Source organism: Rhinopithecus bieti, unplaced genomic scaffold, assembly GCF_001698545.2.
Source record: "Rhinopithecus bieti isolate Rb0 unplaced genomic scaffold, ASM169854v2 scaffold_47256, whole genome shotgun sequence".
NCBI lineage: Eukaryota > Metazoa > Chordata > Mammalia > Primates > Cercopithecidae > Rhinopithecus > Rhinopithecus bieti.
The window spans coordinates 323,321-339,146 of NW_016819014.1; the positions used below are offsets into that span (position 1 = coordinate 323,321).

General features: G+C 54.6%; 1 protein-coding gene across 5 annotated transcripts in view; it reads right to left on the minus strand.

Moving 5' to 3' along the window:
- The window catches only part of TMEM266 (transmembrane protein 266), a 152,813-nt gene that overhangs the window by 30,802 nt on the left and 106,185 nt on the right, over positions 1-15,826 (minus strand). For all 5 annotated transcript variants that reach the window (XM_017858023.1, XM_017858024.1, XM_017858028.1 and 2 more), the window contains 3 exons: positions 14,653-14,726; positions 4,889-4,945; positions 3,647-3,785 (listed from right to left, as the gene is read on the minus strand). In XM_017858023.1, the coding sequence (XP_017713512.1) occupies positions 3,647-3,785; positions 4,889-4,945; positions 14,653-14,726 (270 nt within the window). The remainder of the gene's footprint in view (positions 1-3,646; positions 3,786-4,888; positions 4,946-14,652; positions 14,727-15,826) is intronic.

A 15,826-nucleotide genomic window follows, 5' to 3' on the forward strand; every position in this document is an offset into this window, starting at 1 on the left:
TGCAGCCTCCACCTCCCAAGTTCAAGTGATTCCCCAGCCTCAGCCTCCTGAGCAGCTGGGATTACAGGTGCCCGCCACCACGCCTGGCTAATTTTTGTATTTTTAGTAGAGATGGGATTTTACCACGTTGGCCAGGCTGGTCTCAAACTTCCGACCTCTAGTGATCCATCCACCTCAGCCTCCCAAAGTGCTAGAATTACGGGCGTGAGCCACCATGCCTGGCTGAATTGTGGACTTTAAATAGGTGGATTTTATAGCACGTGAATTATATTTGGATGAAGATGTTTAAAATAAGAAGGCAGTGCGCCTTCCTTTTGACTCTTTATCTTCTTCCCTTCCTCCTTCTCCTTGGCTAGGATGAGAATGTGATGGCTGGCACGGAAGCAGCCATTTTGGACCATGAGATGACTTTGAAAAGTAGGGTAAGTGCAGCAGAACAACAAAACAGAAAAACAGAAGGAGCCTGTGCTCTTGACTACAGGGAGTAAATGACTGTAGTCAAGGCTATATCTGTCTTGGGCCACCTTCCTACAGACTTTTTTTTTTTTTTTTTTTTTTGAGACAGAGTCTCACCCTGTCATCCAGGCTGGAGTGCAGTGACATGATCTCAGCTCACTGCAACCTCTACCTCCCAGGTTCAAGCCATTCTTAATGCCTCAGCCTCCCGAATAGCTGGGAGTACAGGTGTGTGCCACCACACTCAGCTGATTTTTGTATTTTTAGTAGAGATGGGGTTTCACTGTGTTGACCAGGCTGGTCTCAAACTCCTGACCTCAGGTGATCTGCCTGCCTCAGCCTCCCAAAATGCTGGGATTACAGGCATGAGCCACCATGCCCGGCCTGCAGACTTTCATGTGAATGAAATAAGCTTCTTTGTTGTTTAAGACACTGTTATTCTGAGTCTCTGTTACTCAGATGATCCTATTTATAACTGGTATAGTGGACCCAGAAGAGAAAGGCTGACCTCTGAGGTTGAGGGCCCCATGATCCATCAGCCAGCAGTAGTCCCATGGACACCTCCCTTGGTGGTTCTGTGGGCTCAGAGTAGCTCTGGGCTCCTGGGAAGTCTCAGTGTCTACTCCTGACTTTGACACAGCCTTTCCCCTCACACTGTTCCCACACCAGCCCTTCCTGACTCTTCAGAAGCCTCGGTCACATGACTCTCTTGCCCCTGATTTATAGAACCCTCCACGTTTCCTCTCTCCCAGTCTCCTTTCCACCCACAGTCTCTGCACCTCCTCATGTTTCCTGGCAGTTGCAGGAACCAGCAGAGAAGAGACACTGGGACTTTTCTGCTTGCTTCCAGACTTGCGGGCTGACCATGTGTCCCTGAGACCCATCTCCAGGTCCGGAGGCCTGCCGCTGCCTCCTCAGATCTCTGCTGAGGCCAGTTCACACCCAGGGTTATTTTGCAAGAGTAGTAAATTAACGTCCATCTGTTCACCAGCATGTCTCTCTCCTGAGGCTCCCTGGTGGCTCCGCGATGCCTGACGTGTCAGGAAAAGGGCGGGACAGCTGGGAAGTGTGTCACAAAGGGGGCTCTCAAAATGCATTAGTTTGAGGGTGTGCAGCTGTCCACAGCTGGAAGAAAGACCCAGAAGACGCTGTTCCTACCCTGAGTGGGGTGGATGTTCTCATGGACAGAGCCAAGAACAGGGCCCTGAGCAGACTGCAGGGAGTGAGCAACTGAAAGAGTGCTGGTGGGTGTCAGGGGTCCTAGGCTCCACTTCTGGTCCTGAGCCTGATTCACTAAGTGACCCTCATCCTTCTTTGCCTCAGTTCCCCCATCTGTCAAATGAGGGGAGTGAACCAGGTGATCTCCCAGAGCCTCCCCAGCCTTCTGAAGGCTTCTGAAGTGAGACTCAAACACATTCCAGTTTGATGAAGATTCCCTATTAGGGGACCCCCGACAAGATGTCAGCATCTTCATCAGGACCAAATCCCACAGTGTTCGCAGGGTGGAACACAGGGTGAGGCCCAAGGAGAGGGAGCCCGCCCTGAGGATGACAGCTTCTGCCTTGCACCTGCTGGGCAAATGCTGATGGAATAGTCTCATGGCTACAATTTATATCATCTGCAATCAAAATTCAGGGCTGGAAAAGACCATGGCATTTATCCCAGTGGTTTAAAAACTGTGCTCCAGAAGGCCTCGCAGTTCCTTAGAGGTGCCTCAGAGGGCAAGGGAGAAGACAAGGAGGTGGGCTGTGAGGCCCCTCCACTCCAAGTCAACCAAAGCAGCTCCACTTGCAATCTCTTTTACCGATTGGGTATGATTTTGCTGAAGAAGGCTTTGCTGTCAACCAAACCAAACCAACAAAACATCCTGGGAACCACTGTCTATACAACCTCCTGGTCACTCTAGGGGTACCTCTCTTGGAGGCTGACCAGCCCACTATGAGTGGCTCTGTTCCTTATCTGGCTGATGGGGCGTGGGCCTCTTCTTCCTGTCCTCAGGGACCAAGGACCACCCTCTGGAGCCCAGCAACTTGAGTCTTCCCTCTTCTGTAAGATGACTTCAGTGACCTGCCTGTGTCATCATCCTCTGGGCCACCCCCCACCCCAAGTATCCTGCACCATTCTCCAAGGGTGGGTTTTCTGTCCCCCAGGTCCTCTGGGCCACATACTCTGGTCTGTCACCACCTTCTGGAAACACAGGAGCCACCCAGGTCAGGGCACAGCTTTCCAGACAAGGGTGGCCCAGTGGGGAGGCAATGATAAAGCAATGACAAAGGAGTGGACCAGATGCTTTCTGTGAATGGAGACCCAGGGATGGAAAGGCATGTCACTGAAGATGACAGAAGCACAGGCCAAAGGCCAGCCCCTGCCAGCATCTCTCTTCTCTACTTGTTTGCAGGTCAACGGGCTTATGGGCACCCAGCTTGTCCTTGGTGGACTCAAAGGTGAGACAGAGCCTGTAGGGAGCAAGGCCTTGACTAGATGACCTGGATAGAGCCAGTGGTGAGGCTGGAGGCCATCGGGGAGCCAGCAGCAGGTGTGCACTGAGACACTCAGGGTGTAGAAGTCTGCGCCTGGCCGGGCGTGGTGGCTCACACCTGTAATCCCAGCACTTTGGGAGGCCGAGGCAGGCAGATCATGAGGTCAGGAGATCAAGACCATCCTGGCTAACACGGTGAAACCCCGTCTCTACTAAAATACAAAAAATTAGCTGGGCATGGTGGTGGGCACCTATAGTCCCAGCTACTTGGGAGGCTGAGGCAGGAGAATGGCATGAACCTGGGAGGCAGAGCTTGCAGTGAGCCGAGATCGCACCACTGCACTCCAGCCTGGGTGACAGAGCGAGACTCCATCTCAAAAAAAAAAAAAAGGTCTGCTCCTTCCAGAACGACAGGCCCTGCTCTAAGGGCTTGCGTGGAGGCTGGCCCTCCAGGCTCACAGTAAACAGCTGCATGGGAATGAACACGTGGCCCCCAAATGGGAGTTGGGAAGTTCAGCGTGTGCATGCAACACCTGGGCAGTGTGCATGACAGCGAGTGAGCAGGGACAGCTGGCCCCTCTCCCTGCTGACAATTTCACCTTCCACTCTGATGCCAGCAGGGCGTACCCTCATCACGCGGTGTCTCCTCTCAGTTGACAGTCCCAGTTTCTGGAGCAGCCCCACTGACCACATCCCCCTCGGGCCACTCACCATCAATGACCCTCTTCACCCTCCAGATCCGGAGCATGATGATGAGGCTGATGGCATCCCAGGGGCTCCTGGGTCCATTGGCCACAGTGGACGCCACCATCGGAGCCAAAGATAGGATGATCACAGCCCCGTCAAACACCTGTGAGAGGAGGCGCATTTCAGTACCCTGGGCTCTGCCATGTGATTGGGACCAGGGGTCAGTCAGGCAAAGCAGCTGGTGCTGCTCAGCTTCTCCAGCAGCCTGGGGCCCCACCAGAAGGCCACCCCATCCTTGGCAGCCCCTCCTGACCCTCGTGAGTCTTTAGGGGTCTCCTCCTCCTAGATGTTCTCCTGAGTGCACTCTGTCCTCCAAGTGACCTCAGCCCATCTCCAGCCCTTAGTTCAGATGGCCTTGGGCTGTCTTGCCCCTTCTCAAGATAAGGCCTGCATTCTGTATCCCAGACCCTCGGCAGAGGCCAAGCTGGATCCCTCCTTGGCAGAGCAGGGGCTGAAGGCAGGCTCAGGGTGTCTCCTTCCCCGGGGGGAACAGAAGCCTGGAGCCCACATCTCAGCTCTGTCCAGTGCAGAGTCTCTAACCCTCCAGGGAGGCAGGGCTAGGCAAGGAGGGGGCCCAGCCTGCACAATGAAGCCTTGGGCCCCGCCCTTCCATCTGCCTGCCCTAGCCTGGCCGTGTTCTAAGCCATCCATCGGCCAGGCCCACTGTGTCAGATCCCAGCACTGAGCCAAAGAGGCTGAAACATAGATGGAGAGGTGAGGAAGCAGTGGGCAGCAGATCTTGACCATCTTGCCTTGCCTGTGTGCACAACACTGCCAGTGACAGCCAGGCCTCCCTGACCTCTTCCCACCCACCACGCCCCACCCTCGTGGCAGGAAGCAGACGGGAAACCCAGCCTGAGAAGCACGTTGACAGTTTCCCACTCAGCTTTCCATTTAGGATGAATTTATTTGTTTTAAAACACATTTCAAAAGCTTTTCAAATTGATTCAAATTGTAAAATTTTTCAGAACTTCAAGGAATTCTGCATTCCTTTTAACATTCTAAAGAAATGTTTTAGAACATTCCTTTGCTGAAAACAGTCTCAGTTCCCCTCCCTGCCCCACCCAACATGTGCAGCCACAGAGGTCAAGTGGGAGAAGGAGCCAGCCTTTTTGATGGTGTCTACCCTGGGATGGATGGGACATGATGTTTTCCAGCTTCCAGGATGGCTGAGTGAGGGCTTTGGGGGTGGACATTGGTCTTTACCTCTATTTTGTTTTCGATGTAATCCCAGATCCCAAGCACCACAATCCGTAGAACAGTCTGAGGAAAGGAAGTGAGAAAGTGATTATTCTCCAGGTCTTCCTCCAGCTGAGAAGATTCCAGAGCTCAGCATTCAGAGCTCTGCTTCCGCATTCAGTAAAAGGAAAAGGTCTCCGCTATCTCCTAAGCATTTCTCAGCCCCTGTGCCCTCTCCACTCCCACTGCCAGTGCCCCACCTCCAGCCTTCATGGTGGGCGCATCTCCTGCTGGCTCCTCTGCCTGCAGGCTCAGACCCCGCATCTCTGTGCCATCCCCTGGGCACTCCTGATGCCATCTTCAGTGCTTCCTGTACATACAGAATACACTCCAAATCCCTCAGAAGGATATTAAGACCCTGCCTGCCTCACCTGTGTCATCTTTTGCCACTCCCGTCATGCTGCAAACCACTTACGAATCTTCAAATATACAAGCTCTCTCTCTCTCATGGCCTTGTCTTTGCATGTGGCAAAAACTGCAGTTGACTCCCCTCGCCACTCCTTGGCCCCAAATCTCTTCCCTCCTTCCTGTACAATAACTGAAGCTCCAGCATGGCCACCCAACTAAAGACTACATTTCCCAGCCTTCTTTGCATCTGGGAGTGGCCATGTGACTACATTCTGGCCAATGGCTAGCAACCAGAAGCACCAAGTACAACTTTCAGGTTGTGCCCTTAAATGAATTAGGCTCCTCCTCCTTCTGTCTTCCCAAGGCCTAGAATTGGGTGCATACGTGTGATGGTGTGCCATCTTCAACCAAGGAGGGCCAGGCTGCAAGACAGAAGCCTGCTGGGTCCCCAACAGCCCCAAGCCTTACCTATCCACTTAATGTGTTTTTCCATGAGAGAGATATGGACCTTGCCTTGTTTAAGCCTCTGTGTTTTGGTTTTCTTGTTACAGCAGCTTGGCCTGTGCCTGAGCCAGCAGGGCTTTCCCCTTCCTGTCCTGGCTTAAACGTCACCTCCGTGAAGCTCTTGCACACTCCCCAGCTCAGCTGGTGCCTCCTTCCTGAGTGTTCTTATGGTCCCTGGGCATCACCCTCCCACAGCACTTCCTTGTACCTTGTGCTGATTCCCTCCCCATCCCCCAGTGGAGGCTCAAGGGACCTGGTCTGTTTTCTCTCTTTTATCCCTAACACCTGGCATACAGCAGCCACCAGGCGATTATGCACTGTGGACAGATGAACAATGCGTGCATGAATGAATAATTCCTGAATGGTACTGCCTTCAGGAGCGGTTTCCTCACCAAGAGGACATCTTTCTCCAAAGAAGCCTCTTAAATGCTGGTCCCGTAAGATGCCGGTACATTTGTCTGCAGGCTCTTCCTTGAGCCGAGATGACTTTAATTCACAGTGATTCACACCAGATGGTGCCCCTCTCCCTCATGCCTGTAGTATAAGCCTATCTTTTTGAACTCTGCAAAGCTGCCCGGAGGATCATCACCCACAGCTGTTATGCCACAGAAAGGCTTGGCCGGTAAAATCCAGCTCTTTCTCGTGAAGGACAATCTTGATTTCTGTGAAGGGATGGGAAGGTGAATGCTCGTCGGGGACAGTCATGTCTCCTTCTCTGAGTACCGAGAGGAGCATATGGCAGCCCGAAGTCTGCTCCTCTATAACTTCCCGGTGTCTAGGTGGGTGGCCCCATGCTTAACTGCAAGACACCTTGCCGGGGTGGGAAGAGATCTGGGGGCAGGGGGGCCACAATGTCTTGAGATCATAGCGCAATAATGGGCTGGTTGTGTGGCCTTGGGCCAGTCAAATCCTCTCCCTGGGCCTCAGTTTCTCCTTCTGCAGAGAGGTGGGTTACATGTTATAATTCTTCCAATTATTTATGAGAATAATATCTGCCATCTACTATATGTCTGAGTGCCAGACCCTGGGTCAGCCCTCCTAACATGTGATTCTCGTTTTACAGAAAGGGCCAGAGAAGTTAAGGAAGTTGCCCATAGCCACACAGCAATCAGGAATGAAGGCAACATTTGGACCCAGAAGTTTCTGGCGCTGCAGAGTGTATTCAGCTGTGTAAGAACACCACATAACAAGCAGGCATGATGGCTCACACCTGTAATCTCAGCACTTTGGGAGGGCAAGGTGGGTGGATCACTTGAGGTCAGGAGTTCAAGACCAACCTGGCCAAATGGTGAAACCTTGTTTCTACTAAAACTACAATCATTAGCCAGGCGTGTTGGCGCACACCTGTAATCCCAGCTACTCAGGAGGCTGAGGCAGGAGAATTGCTTGAACCTGGGAGGTGGAGGCTACCGTGAGCTGAGATCATGCCACTGTACTCCAGCCGGGGTGACTGAGAGACTCTGTCTCAAAAAACACACACACACACCACATAATAATATGGTTTCTTTTGTTGCTGCCCAACTCCTCTAATTGTGCTGAGATTGAAACTTAGTGTTTGTCTCCTCTGAAATGCTACAATAGCCATATCCATCCTGAACTCTCAATTCTGGGGTGTCCAAAACAAAAGTCCAGGCTGAGAAGATGGGAACGGGGCCTGGTGCAAATATAATTTCTGCTATGGCAACTGCTCCTCCTCTTTCTCCCCCTTCTCCTTTTAAAATGGTGGTAAAATACACATAACACAAAACCATCTTAACCATTTTGAAGTGTCCAGGTGGTGTTAAGTACATTCACATTGCTGTGCAGCCATCACCACCATACACATTTAGAGCTTTCTTGTCTTCCCAGACTGAAGCTCTGTACCTGCTGAACAGTAACTCCCTATTCTACCTCTCCCCATTCTACTTTCTGTCCCTATTAATCTGACTCCTTTAGGATCCTCAAATAAGAGGAATCATCATGCTTCTTTAGAAACAACACTCTTCTTAGCCGAAAAAGCAGAGGCCCAGGAGTGAGGGGTGGAGGGAGCTGGCCAGGCATGGGACTCAGCCAGCAGTGGTTGAGCAGTAGGAGGAGGCAGCAGACAGTGCACCCAGAGCCTCTGTGCCCCACGAAGGAAAGAGACTGAACAGTTTTATGAACCAGAGCAGTGCCAGGAAACCAGGTGAAACAGCTAGAATCCCAGCCGCTGCCTTCCCTCTGTGCTGGCCCGTCCACAGAGGACCCATCCTCCGAGGCCTGGCTCAAGCCTCACTCTTCTGGAAGCCTTTCCTTCCTAGCTCAGCCCATGGAAACACAACAGCAAGAGGCCGCTGTGGAGACGGCTCAGGAAACACCTCCCAGCCAGGCCTCCTGCTAGTGATGGGGAAGCAGTGACTCCAGGTCAGGGTCAAGGCCAGCGTGACCCTGGCTCTGAAACACGCCACCTGCTGGCTTTTCCCCCGCAGCATCCTTCCCCTCCCCAGACACCTTTGCCGAGACCCATTGTCCATGGAGGCAGGGACAGAGCCTCACTGCCCTGCCCCACACAGACCAAGCAGAGTTTTACATCTCTGAAAACACAGGCTGTACTAACCCACTGACTGCCTGTGCTTCTCAATGTGCAGCCAAGGACGCCCCGCTTCAGCAGCATTGGGGGTTTATATAAAACACAGATTCCGGGACTCTTGTGGAGAGCCAGGATATCAGAAACTCTGGGCACAAGCCCCGGAATATGCTTTTTAAACAAACTCCCCTGGAGCACCCGATGGAACCGCAGGCATGTGTAAGGCAACGCTGCTCCAGGTTACAACAGGAGACTACAGGCGCACAAGCAATGATGAGAAAGGGCGTTAGATGGGGAGTCAAGAGTCTGGTCCCCTTTCTGGCTCTGACTGTTCCTTACTAACCACCTGACACTGGCCGGATCTCTGGACAGATCTGGGCTGAAAGCAGATCCACGCCCTGTGTGTGGCCACCTCCAGAGTTGCTCCAGAGCTCAGCAAGGAACACAGCTCACTAAAAAAGCAGAGTGATGATAAGGGATTGCCCCAACCCCAGCCCCAGCCCCAGCCCCAGCCCCAGGGCCGTGGCCTTGCAATACAGGCCCCTAAAAGTTGCAAGGGCTTTGAAGGAGCATCTGACGGAGCTGGAATCCTCAGCTTTAGCCACCTCCTTTCCCACCTGGGGCTAAGGGTTTTCAGCCTCCTTCATCCCAGTTTTGCCTTCAGGAGGCTGCTCTGATAAGCAGTGTAGGCTAGAGCCTTGGCAAACACTCAAGGATGGTGCCATTTATTGAGTATTTATTAGGAGCAAAGTTTTTATACCATTTGAGAGACGCAGAAACTGAGGTGCGAAGAGTGGCGGGTGAACCTTCTGGTCCCTGGACCCCTCCTGCCTTCTGCCTCAGGTGCCCTCATCTTCTGTTCCTGGTCAAGCCCTGCTCTCAAGAAGGGACTCCCCTCATCTCTCCCAAGGGAAGGAAAAGCTGTCTTCTCTGAAGGAAGGGGTCCAGGCTTCAGGCCGCAGGACAGGAGAGGGGGAAGTCCCAAGCCTTGCACCTAGTCCAGGCCCTGCCTCAGCCAAATGGCAGAAAGGGCTCCTGCCCCTTCCTGCGGCCTGAGGCCGAGGCCCTCCCCTCAGCGATTTCCCTGGAGAGGAGCCTGATGAGGTTGCTAGAGTTTGGAAACCTTGGGAGATGCAGGCAGAAGTAGCTGTTAGTCTACAAGCTGGTTTTGTGCAATTTTTAAAAGGCAGAGGAAGATCCCTAGCTCACCTCTTAGTGAGCAGAGTTGGGGCTAGACACCCCTGTGCCCTGCAGAGCCATCCCCACATGGGGCCCACTAGCCAGGGAGAAGGGAGCAGCCATGTTTAGCCCCGAGCCTGCGGCCTCCCAACACTGCCAGCTACACCCCTAGGTTGGGGTCGTAGGGTGGTGCGTGGCTCACGGGAGCAGGCTGGTCTAAGGAACAGCCGCCAGTACCAGGTGCTGGAGGCTGACCCCGGCACTTCCTTCAGAAGCAGATCTGCTCTTGGATAAATTTTCCCTGGGGTTAAACTACAATGGCAAGACGAAGACGTGGATTCCAGGATCCAACTACAAGGCCAAAATAAGAAATGTGAAGATCTGTGTGGTAGTTGGCACTGTCATTAGTCTCACACTGGTAAGGAGAAGAAAAATTGGGGCTGGACACAGTGGCTCTTGCCTGTAATCCCAGTACTTTGGGAGGCCGAGTGGGGAGGATCACTTGAGCCCAGGAGTTTGAGACCAGCCTGGGCAACATGGCGAAACCCTGTCCCTACAAAAAATAAAAATTAGCCAGGTGGGCCGGGCATGGTGGCTCAAGCCTGTAATCCCAGCACTTTGGGAGGCCGAGACGGGCGGATCACGAGGTCAGGAGATCAAGACCATCCTGGCTAACACGGTGAAACCCCGTCTCTACTAAAAAATACAAAAAACTAGCCGGGCGAGGTGGCGGGCGCCTGTAGTCCCAGCTAATGTAGTCCTAGCTACTTGGGAGGCTGAGGCAGGAGAATGGTGTGAACCCGGCAGGTGGAGCTTGCAGTGAGCTGAGATCCAGCCACTGCACTCCAGCCGTGGGCGACAGGGCCGAGCACCTCGCGTCTCACCCCAACAAAAAAAAAAAAAAAAAACACAAAACAAAAACAAAGACAACAAAAAACAAATTAAGCCAGGTGTGGTGGTCGCAACGACTGTAATCCCAGCTACTCGGAAGACTGAGGTGGAGATCACTAGCCAGAGAGGTTGTGGCTGCAGTGAGCTGAGATTGGACCACTGCACCCCAGCCTGGGTGATAGAATGAGACCCTGTCTCGAAAAGAATAAAAGAAAAGTGTGCTGTGCTACATCATGGATGAACTGAGAAAACATGCTAAGACTCCAGTCACAAAAGACCACATAGTGTAAGATTATGTTTACATGAACTATCCGGAAGAGTTAAGTTCACAGAGACAGAAGCAGATTACTAGCTGGCAGGAGTGGCGGTACAGGGGGCAGGGGGAGTGACTGCTACTGGGTATGGGGTCTCCTTTTGGGGGTGATGAAAGTGCTTTGGAATCAGGCAGAGGTGACGGCTGCACATCACTGTGTGGGTACTAAATGCCACCGAATTGTCCACTGTAAAAGGGTTATGTGAAGAGAATTTCACCTCAACAGAAGGAGGAGGAAGAGAGGGAGAGGAGAGTCAGTAGCTGCTGCCACCACTGCCTGAGGCTCCTGTCTAGAAGGCCAGCTGTGGCTCTGCTTTCTCTTCTCCCAGGGAAAGAGCTGGGGCTGCCTGGGCCTTTCCAGACCCCAGGGATGGGGCTAACACCCCACAGCCTACACTGGGCCCTGCTGCAGGGTGGCCTGGCCTTGGCCAGGAGGCCCCAAGGACTCCTGCAGTCTCAGGGGAGGAGCAGCAGTCTTCCCAGTTCCAAGTGGCCAGCTGGGCCTGGCCTCAGCCAAGGGCAGGGCTGTGCTTTGGAAGAACATTTGCACAATTCTCCATCTGGATTGCAAGGCTCTGCGTATTCTTGGTGCTGAAGGGCCCCGTGAAGTGCAGAGACCCTGAGCGACCTGGAAGACTGGGGCCCAGGAGGTCTCACGGGCATCCACTCTCACCTTGGGTCCCTGCAGGGACCCCTGCACAGCCTGCCTGATGAGGGGCACTCTCACCGCTTTGACAGCATCTATCTCACTGTCAAACAGCTTGGCCCATTTGAACAGACGTCCTCAAACGGAGCCCAAACCAGCCTCACCTTCCCCTTCTCTGATCCTAGCTCTGTGACCTGGGGCCAGCACAGAGCAAAGTAGCCCATCTTCCCAGAGCGGCTGCAGAGCTCTGGGGTGGGCAAAGGCCAGGGCAGAGGCCCACTCATCCACCCAGAGGCCTGTGCCTGGGCCCACCTGCCATTCCTGCAGGCCCTGGGCAGGTTTCCACACTTCTCCAGGCCTCAGTTTCACAACTCATAAAATGTCCTACCCACCTTCCAGGACTGCCCTAAGGCTCAGCTGCGAGGAGGGGTGGAGAACTGCTCAGGACAGGCCCAGGGCTCCAGGACAGCAGGCGCCCCGGCGGGGTGACCTTCTTGGAATTTCCTGTGGAGTAATGTCCACTCCCTAAGGCCAAGGAGGCTTAGAGTGCCACCCCACCCTCCGCCCACAGCCACATCCCTGGGTATTAACCAGGAAAGAACTGGCAGACCTGAAGGGGTGGCACTCATTTCTCCCAGCTGAGGAGGGGGTGCCAGTCATCCTGGGTCTGTGGTCTGAGTGATCGCTCGGTCAGACTTTCTTTCTCAGGTTCTTCCCAGAGACCCCTGGTCCCTTCCCACCCTGCCAGCTTCAGGGCCTCCGAAGGATGCAGTCAGGGGCAAGAGACCAGCTTTGCAGCCCAGAGCCCTGGGTCCAGTTTTGGTCTTAACTGGCTGCGTAACCGTAGGCTGCTCTCCTTGTCTGTGCAGTATTTTGAAACGACACCACTGGTATGGTGGGCAAACACGCAGGCCGACCCACCATCCTGGCCCTTCCTACTGGGCATCCCAATCACTGTGAGGGGCACAGACATGCTCGCATGTTTCCAAACTGTTTGGGGGCAGGGGACCTCCATGAGACCCTCCCGGTAACAAGGTTCTGACACGGTTCTTGTGGGCACGCAGCAAGACCACGGAAATTTGCGCTTGCTAGTGTGGTGTGAGCTGTGTGTATATTCCCGCAGGTTCTGTACCTCATTCATTCGTCACTCGATCCCCATGCACCGGCCCTCCATTCATCCTGGGCAGAGGGCACTGGCAGGGCCGGACCCTGCTACCTGTCACCTGGCTCCACCCCCTCACCATCTTTGACAAGATCAAGGTAACAGAGCCAGCCCTTCCTCACCAGCCTCCTACAGACCCTGCTCTCCCCGCTCAGCTGTGGGAGGACCCAACCCCTTCCCTGGTTTGGGGGTGCCTGTGGGGCACTCTGAGGCTGCGATTCCTGTGCACAGGGGTTTGTCTGTTTCAGGTGGCTCGTCTCCGGCAGTGACAGGAAGGGAATGCCAAATTAATGTTGGGCAATAAATTCTGCAAAAGCCAATAAAACCAAAGCAGAGGGATAGAGGGGAAGAACCGCAGCAACTGATTAAACATTTTTGTTGGCAGTCACAGACACATGGCACATTTTCCAAGGTTTGCATCAAGGAGACATCTGGCCATGGCCCATGTGTTTGCGGGAGGGAATCCTGGCCAGGCAGAGACAAGGGGCCAGGGAGGGCAGGACCCACGTGGGGGCTGTAAGCGAGGGAGCAGGCACTCTGCTCTGGTGGCAGGCAGAGGTACCTCCAGGACAATGGTCTCAGGGAGGTAGTTAGGACCCCTCCTGGGAGGGCAGTGCTGGGATCTGCCCCCTCCATCTGAGCCTCAGGCCCAGGCTCACCGACCAGCTCCATGGGCTGCAGGAGGCGAGGCTGGGGAAAGGGACTGTTCCATGCTTGGAATGCCTGCTGCCCGGCCCACCACACCCCACACCCAGAGTCAGGATTCTAGACTCAAGACCCAAAGCCCAGCTCCCTCCTGATTTTTAGGGAGGGAGGGGGGCAGAGAGAGAGAGAGAGAGTGCAGAGCCATTAGGTAGACCAGAGGGGACCCACAAGAGGATGCTGGGACTCCTGACTCCCAAGGTTCCCTACCTCAGTGCCTCTGCCCATGCCACCCTCTCTCACAGCATCCTTCCTCCCTTCAAGGCCCCCGGTCTTGGGGTCCCAGAGCCCCTGTGCCTCAGGTAGAGCAGCTCCCATCGGTGTGAGCTGTGCGTGCGTTCCCAGCAGGCGCTGTGCCTCACTCGTTCCTGCCTTTCCCTGAGGGTTTGCTGAGCCATGCTGAAAAGCCCACGAGACTCCGCATGGGCTAATATGTACCCATAGCAAGGATGGGACGCTGGAGGGTGGAGTGACACAGTGGCCTGCTGACTTGGGCCAGTCCTAGGCTCTGTTAGGAAAAACCAGTTTTCTACATGAAACTCTCCTGTCCTTCAGTGAACCTCCAGTGCGCACAGGGCAGGATAAAGCCCTGCCTGCAGCAAGCCCAAGCCAATTCCTCCCACACCCAGATGCAGGCCAGAGTCTCACTGGGATGGTCTGGGAACTGCTCAAAGGAAGTGTCACTCACCCCCATGCAAAAACAGAGGAATGTGCTGCCCAGACACGTCAGCTTCTGCACCAAGCCCAGGGGCCCGCGGATCTCCAGATCTCTGTAAACTTTCCCCCTCCCCTCACCACCGAGATTCGCACTTGGTCTCTACTAGCCGACTCCAGCAACGCTGACAGGGGTCCATGCTCCCTGAGCCCCCATCTCGGAAACACAGCCTCGCGCTCACACTGAGAGGCATATCTCTCGGCCCCATCAGACCCGGGGCCCCTGCAGGACCAGGTCGGGTCCACTGCCTGGCCCTGCGACCCGGTTCCCCCACTCCCTGCGTGCTTCAGCCCCAAGGGTCCGGCCAACTGTGGGCCCAAGACCACAGCCACAGCGTCCCAAGAGCTTCCCTGTGTGGGCACTCAGCTTCAGCCTCGCCTCCCGCCTGCTCCTTACTGGCTGCACCCAACACCGGCTGCCCCTCGATGCCACACTCAGTCTCACCTTTACCAGCGTCATCGGCGCCCCCCCCACCTGGAGAACACCTGCTCATCCACTGGGATTCCTCCCAGGGTTTTGCCTGCGCCAAGCCCCCCTGGCTGGGTCAGGCTCCCTGTACCATCTCCCCCCACAGAGCTCAGCTATCTGTATTGCATCTCCCTCCCAGCAGCCTCAAAGGCTAGCGGGGGACCTGATGCTAGAAACCATTTCAAGAAGTGGACCTTGGTTTTCCCAGGACAGGAGTCACCCAACAAAGGAGGTGACAAGGCCACAGTCTCTACGTACCTCTGAGAAGAACACAGACAGAATGACCAGGCTGATCCAGTGAATCACGCCAGCAAACTGGAACGCGCTGGAAACTGCAATGGACAGGATAAGGACCAAATGTGAGGAGCAAAGAATTAGGTGTGTTGCTATGGGGGCTTCGCAGCATCCATCCAGACCTCTGGGACCCCAGGGCCCACCTGCATGAACATTTAGATCTGGTGGAAATTGGGTGAGAAAGCAAGGGCAGCTTTAGTTGGCGTCTGCAGTGAAGGCGGTAGGAGATTTGTGAGACAATGATGCTGTTCTTCTTGCCCCCAACCCAAGGGGCTTCTTCCTTCTCCCCCACAGGCCACCTCTCTGAGCTCCTGCTTGGTCTTTGGTGAGCTTTTGGCTGCAGCCAGACTGTAGGGAAGAAGCCTTCCAGAAGGGGCTCAGGAAGACCTTCGCGGCTTTTGGGCTGTGTAGGCAGCTTCAGTCGAGGCTGGATGGGCTTTTAGACATCCAGCCCACAGTTCACCCTCAGAGTGCTGTGCACAGTCAGGGGACTCCAAATGAGCTTACTGTGACTTTTCATTCTGGAAACCGAGTGGCAGAGACGGTGGTGTCGGCCAGGGTGTTTTGGAGAGAAGGCTGCAATAAGGACTGGCAGGGGAGCCAGGTTTGGGGCAGAGGTGTCTGCCTCCCTCCCTAGATTAGCAGAGCCAGTGGGATGGGGTCTGCTAAACTTCTGCGTTGCCCTACTTGTCCCCAGGTTCTGGAGTGGGAGTGAGAGGAGCCATTGGCCCTTGAGGGTTCCCACCCCACCTTTCATCAGCCACTCCTTAGAGTTAAGGCATTTTCTTTGGAAAGCCCTTTTAAAATACGTGAAGCCACGGCCAGCCTTCGAACCCTGGCATGGCATGGTTTTTAGCCAGCAAGGCCAAAAGCAGGATGCTGGGGCCTAGGACAAGGGTCAGGTGAGCTCTGACGGAGACTGGGTGGGAGGGATTGCCCCAGAGGGTGGAGGGCTCCCCAGAGGCCTAAAAGAAATACTGGTGGGACACTGGGGAAGAGCTGAGATGGGGCAAGGGGCAGGAATGCTGCTGAGAACATGCCTGCTCTGCCTTCTTTGTGAGCTGCAGCCAGGCCTGCTTGTCACATTGCTTAGAAAACCCCCAGGGCCAAGGGAAAGTGCCCAGTGCTTCAGCGGGGA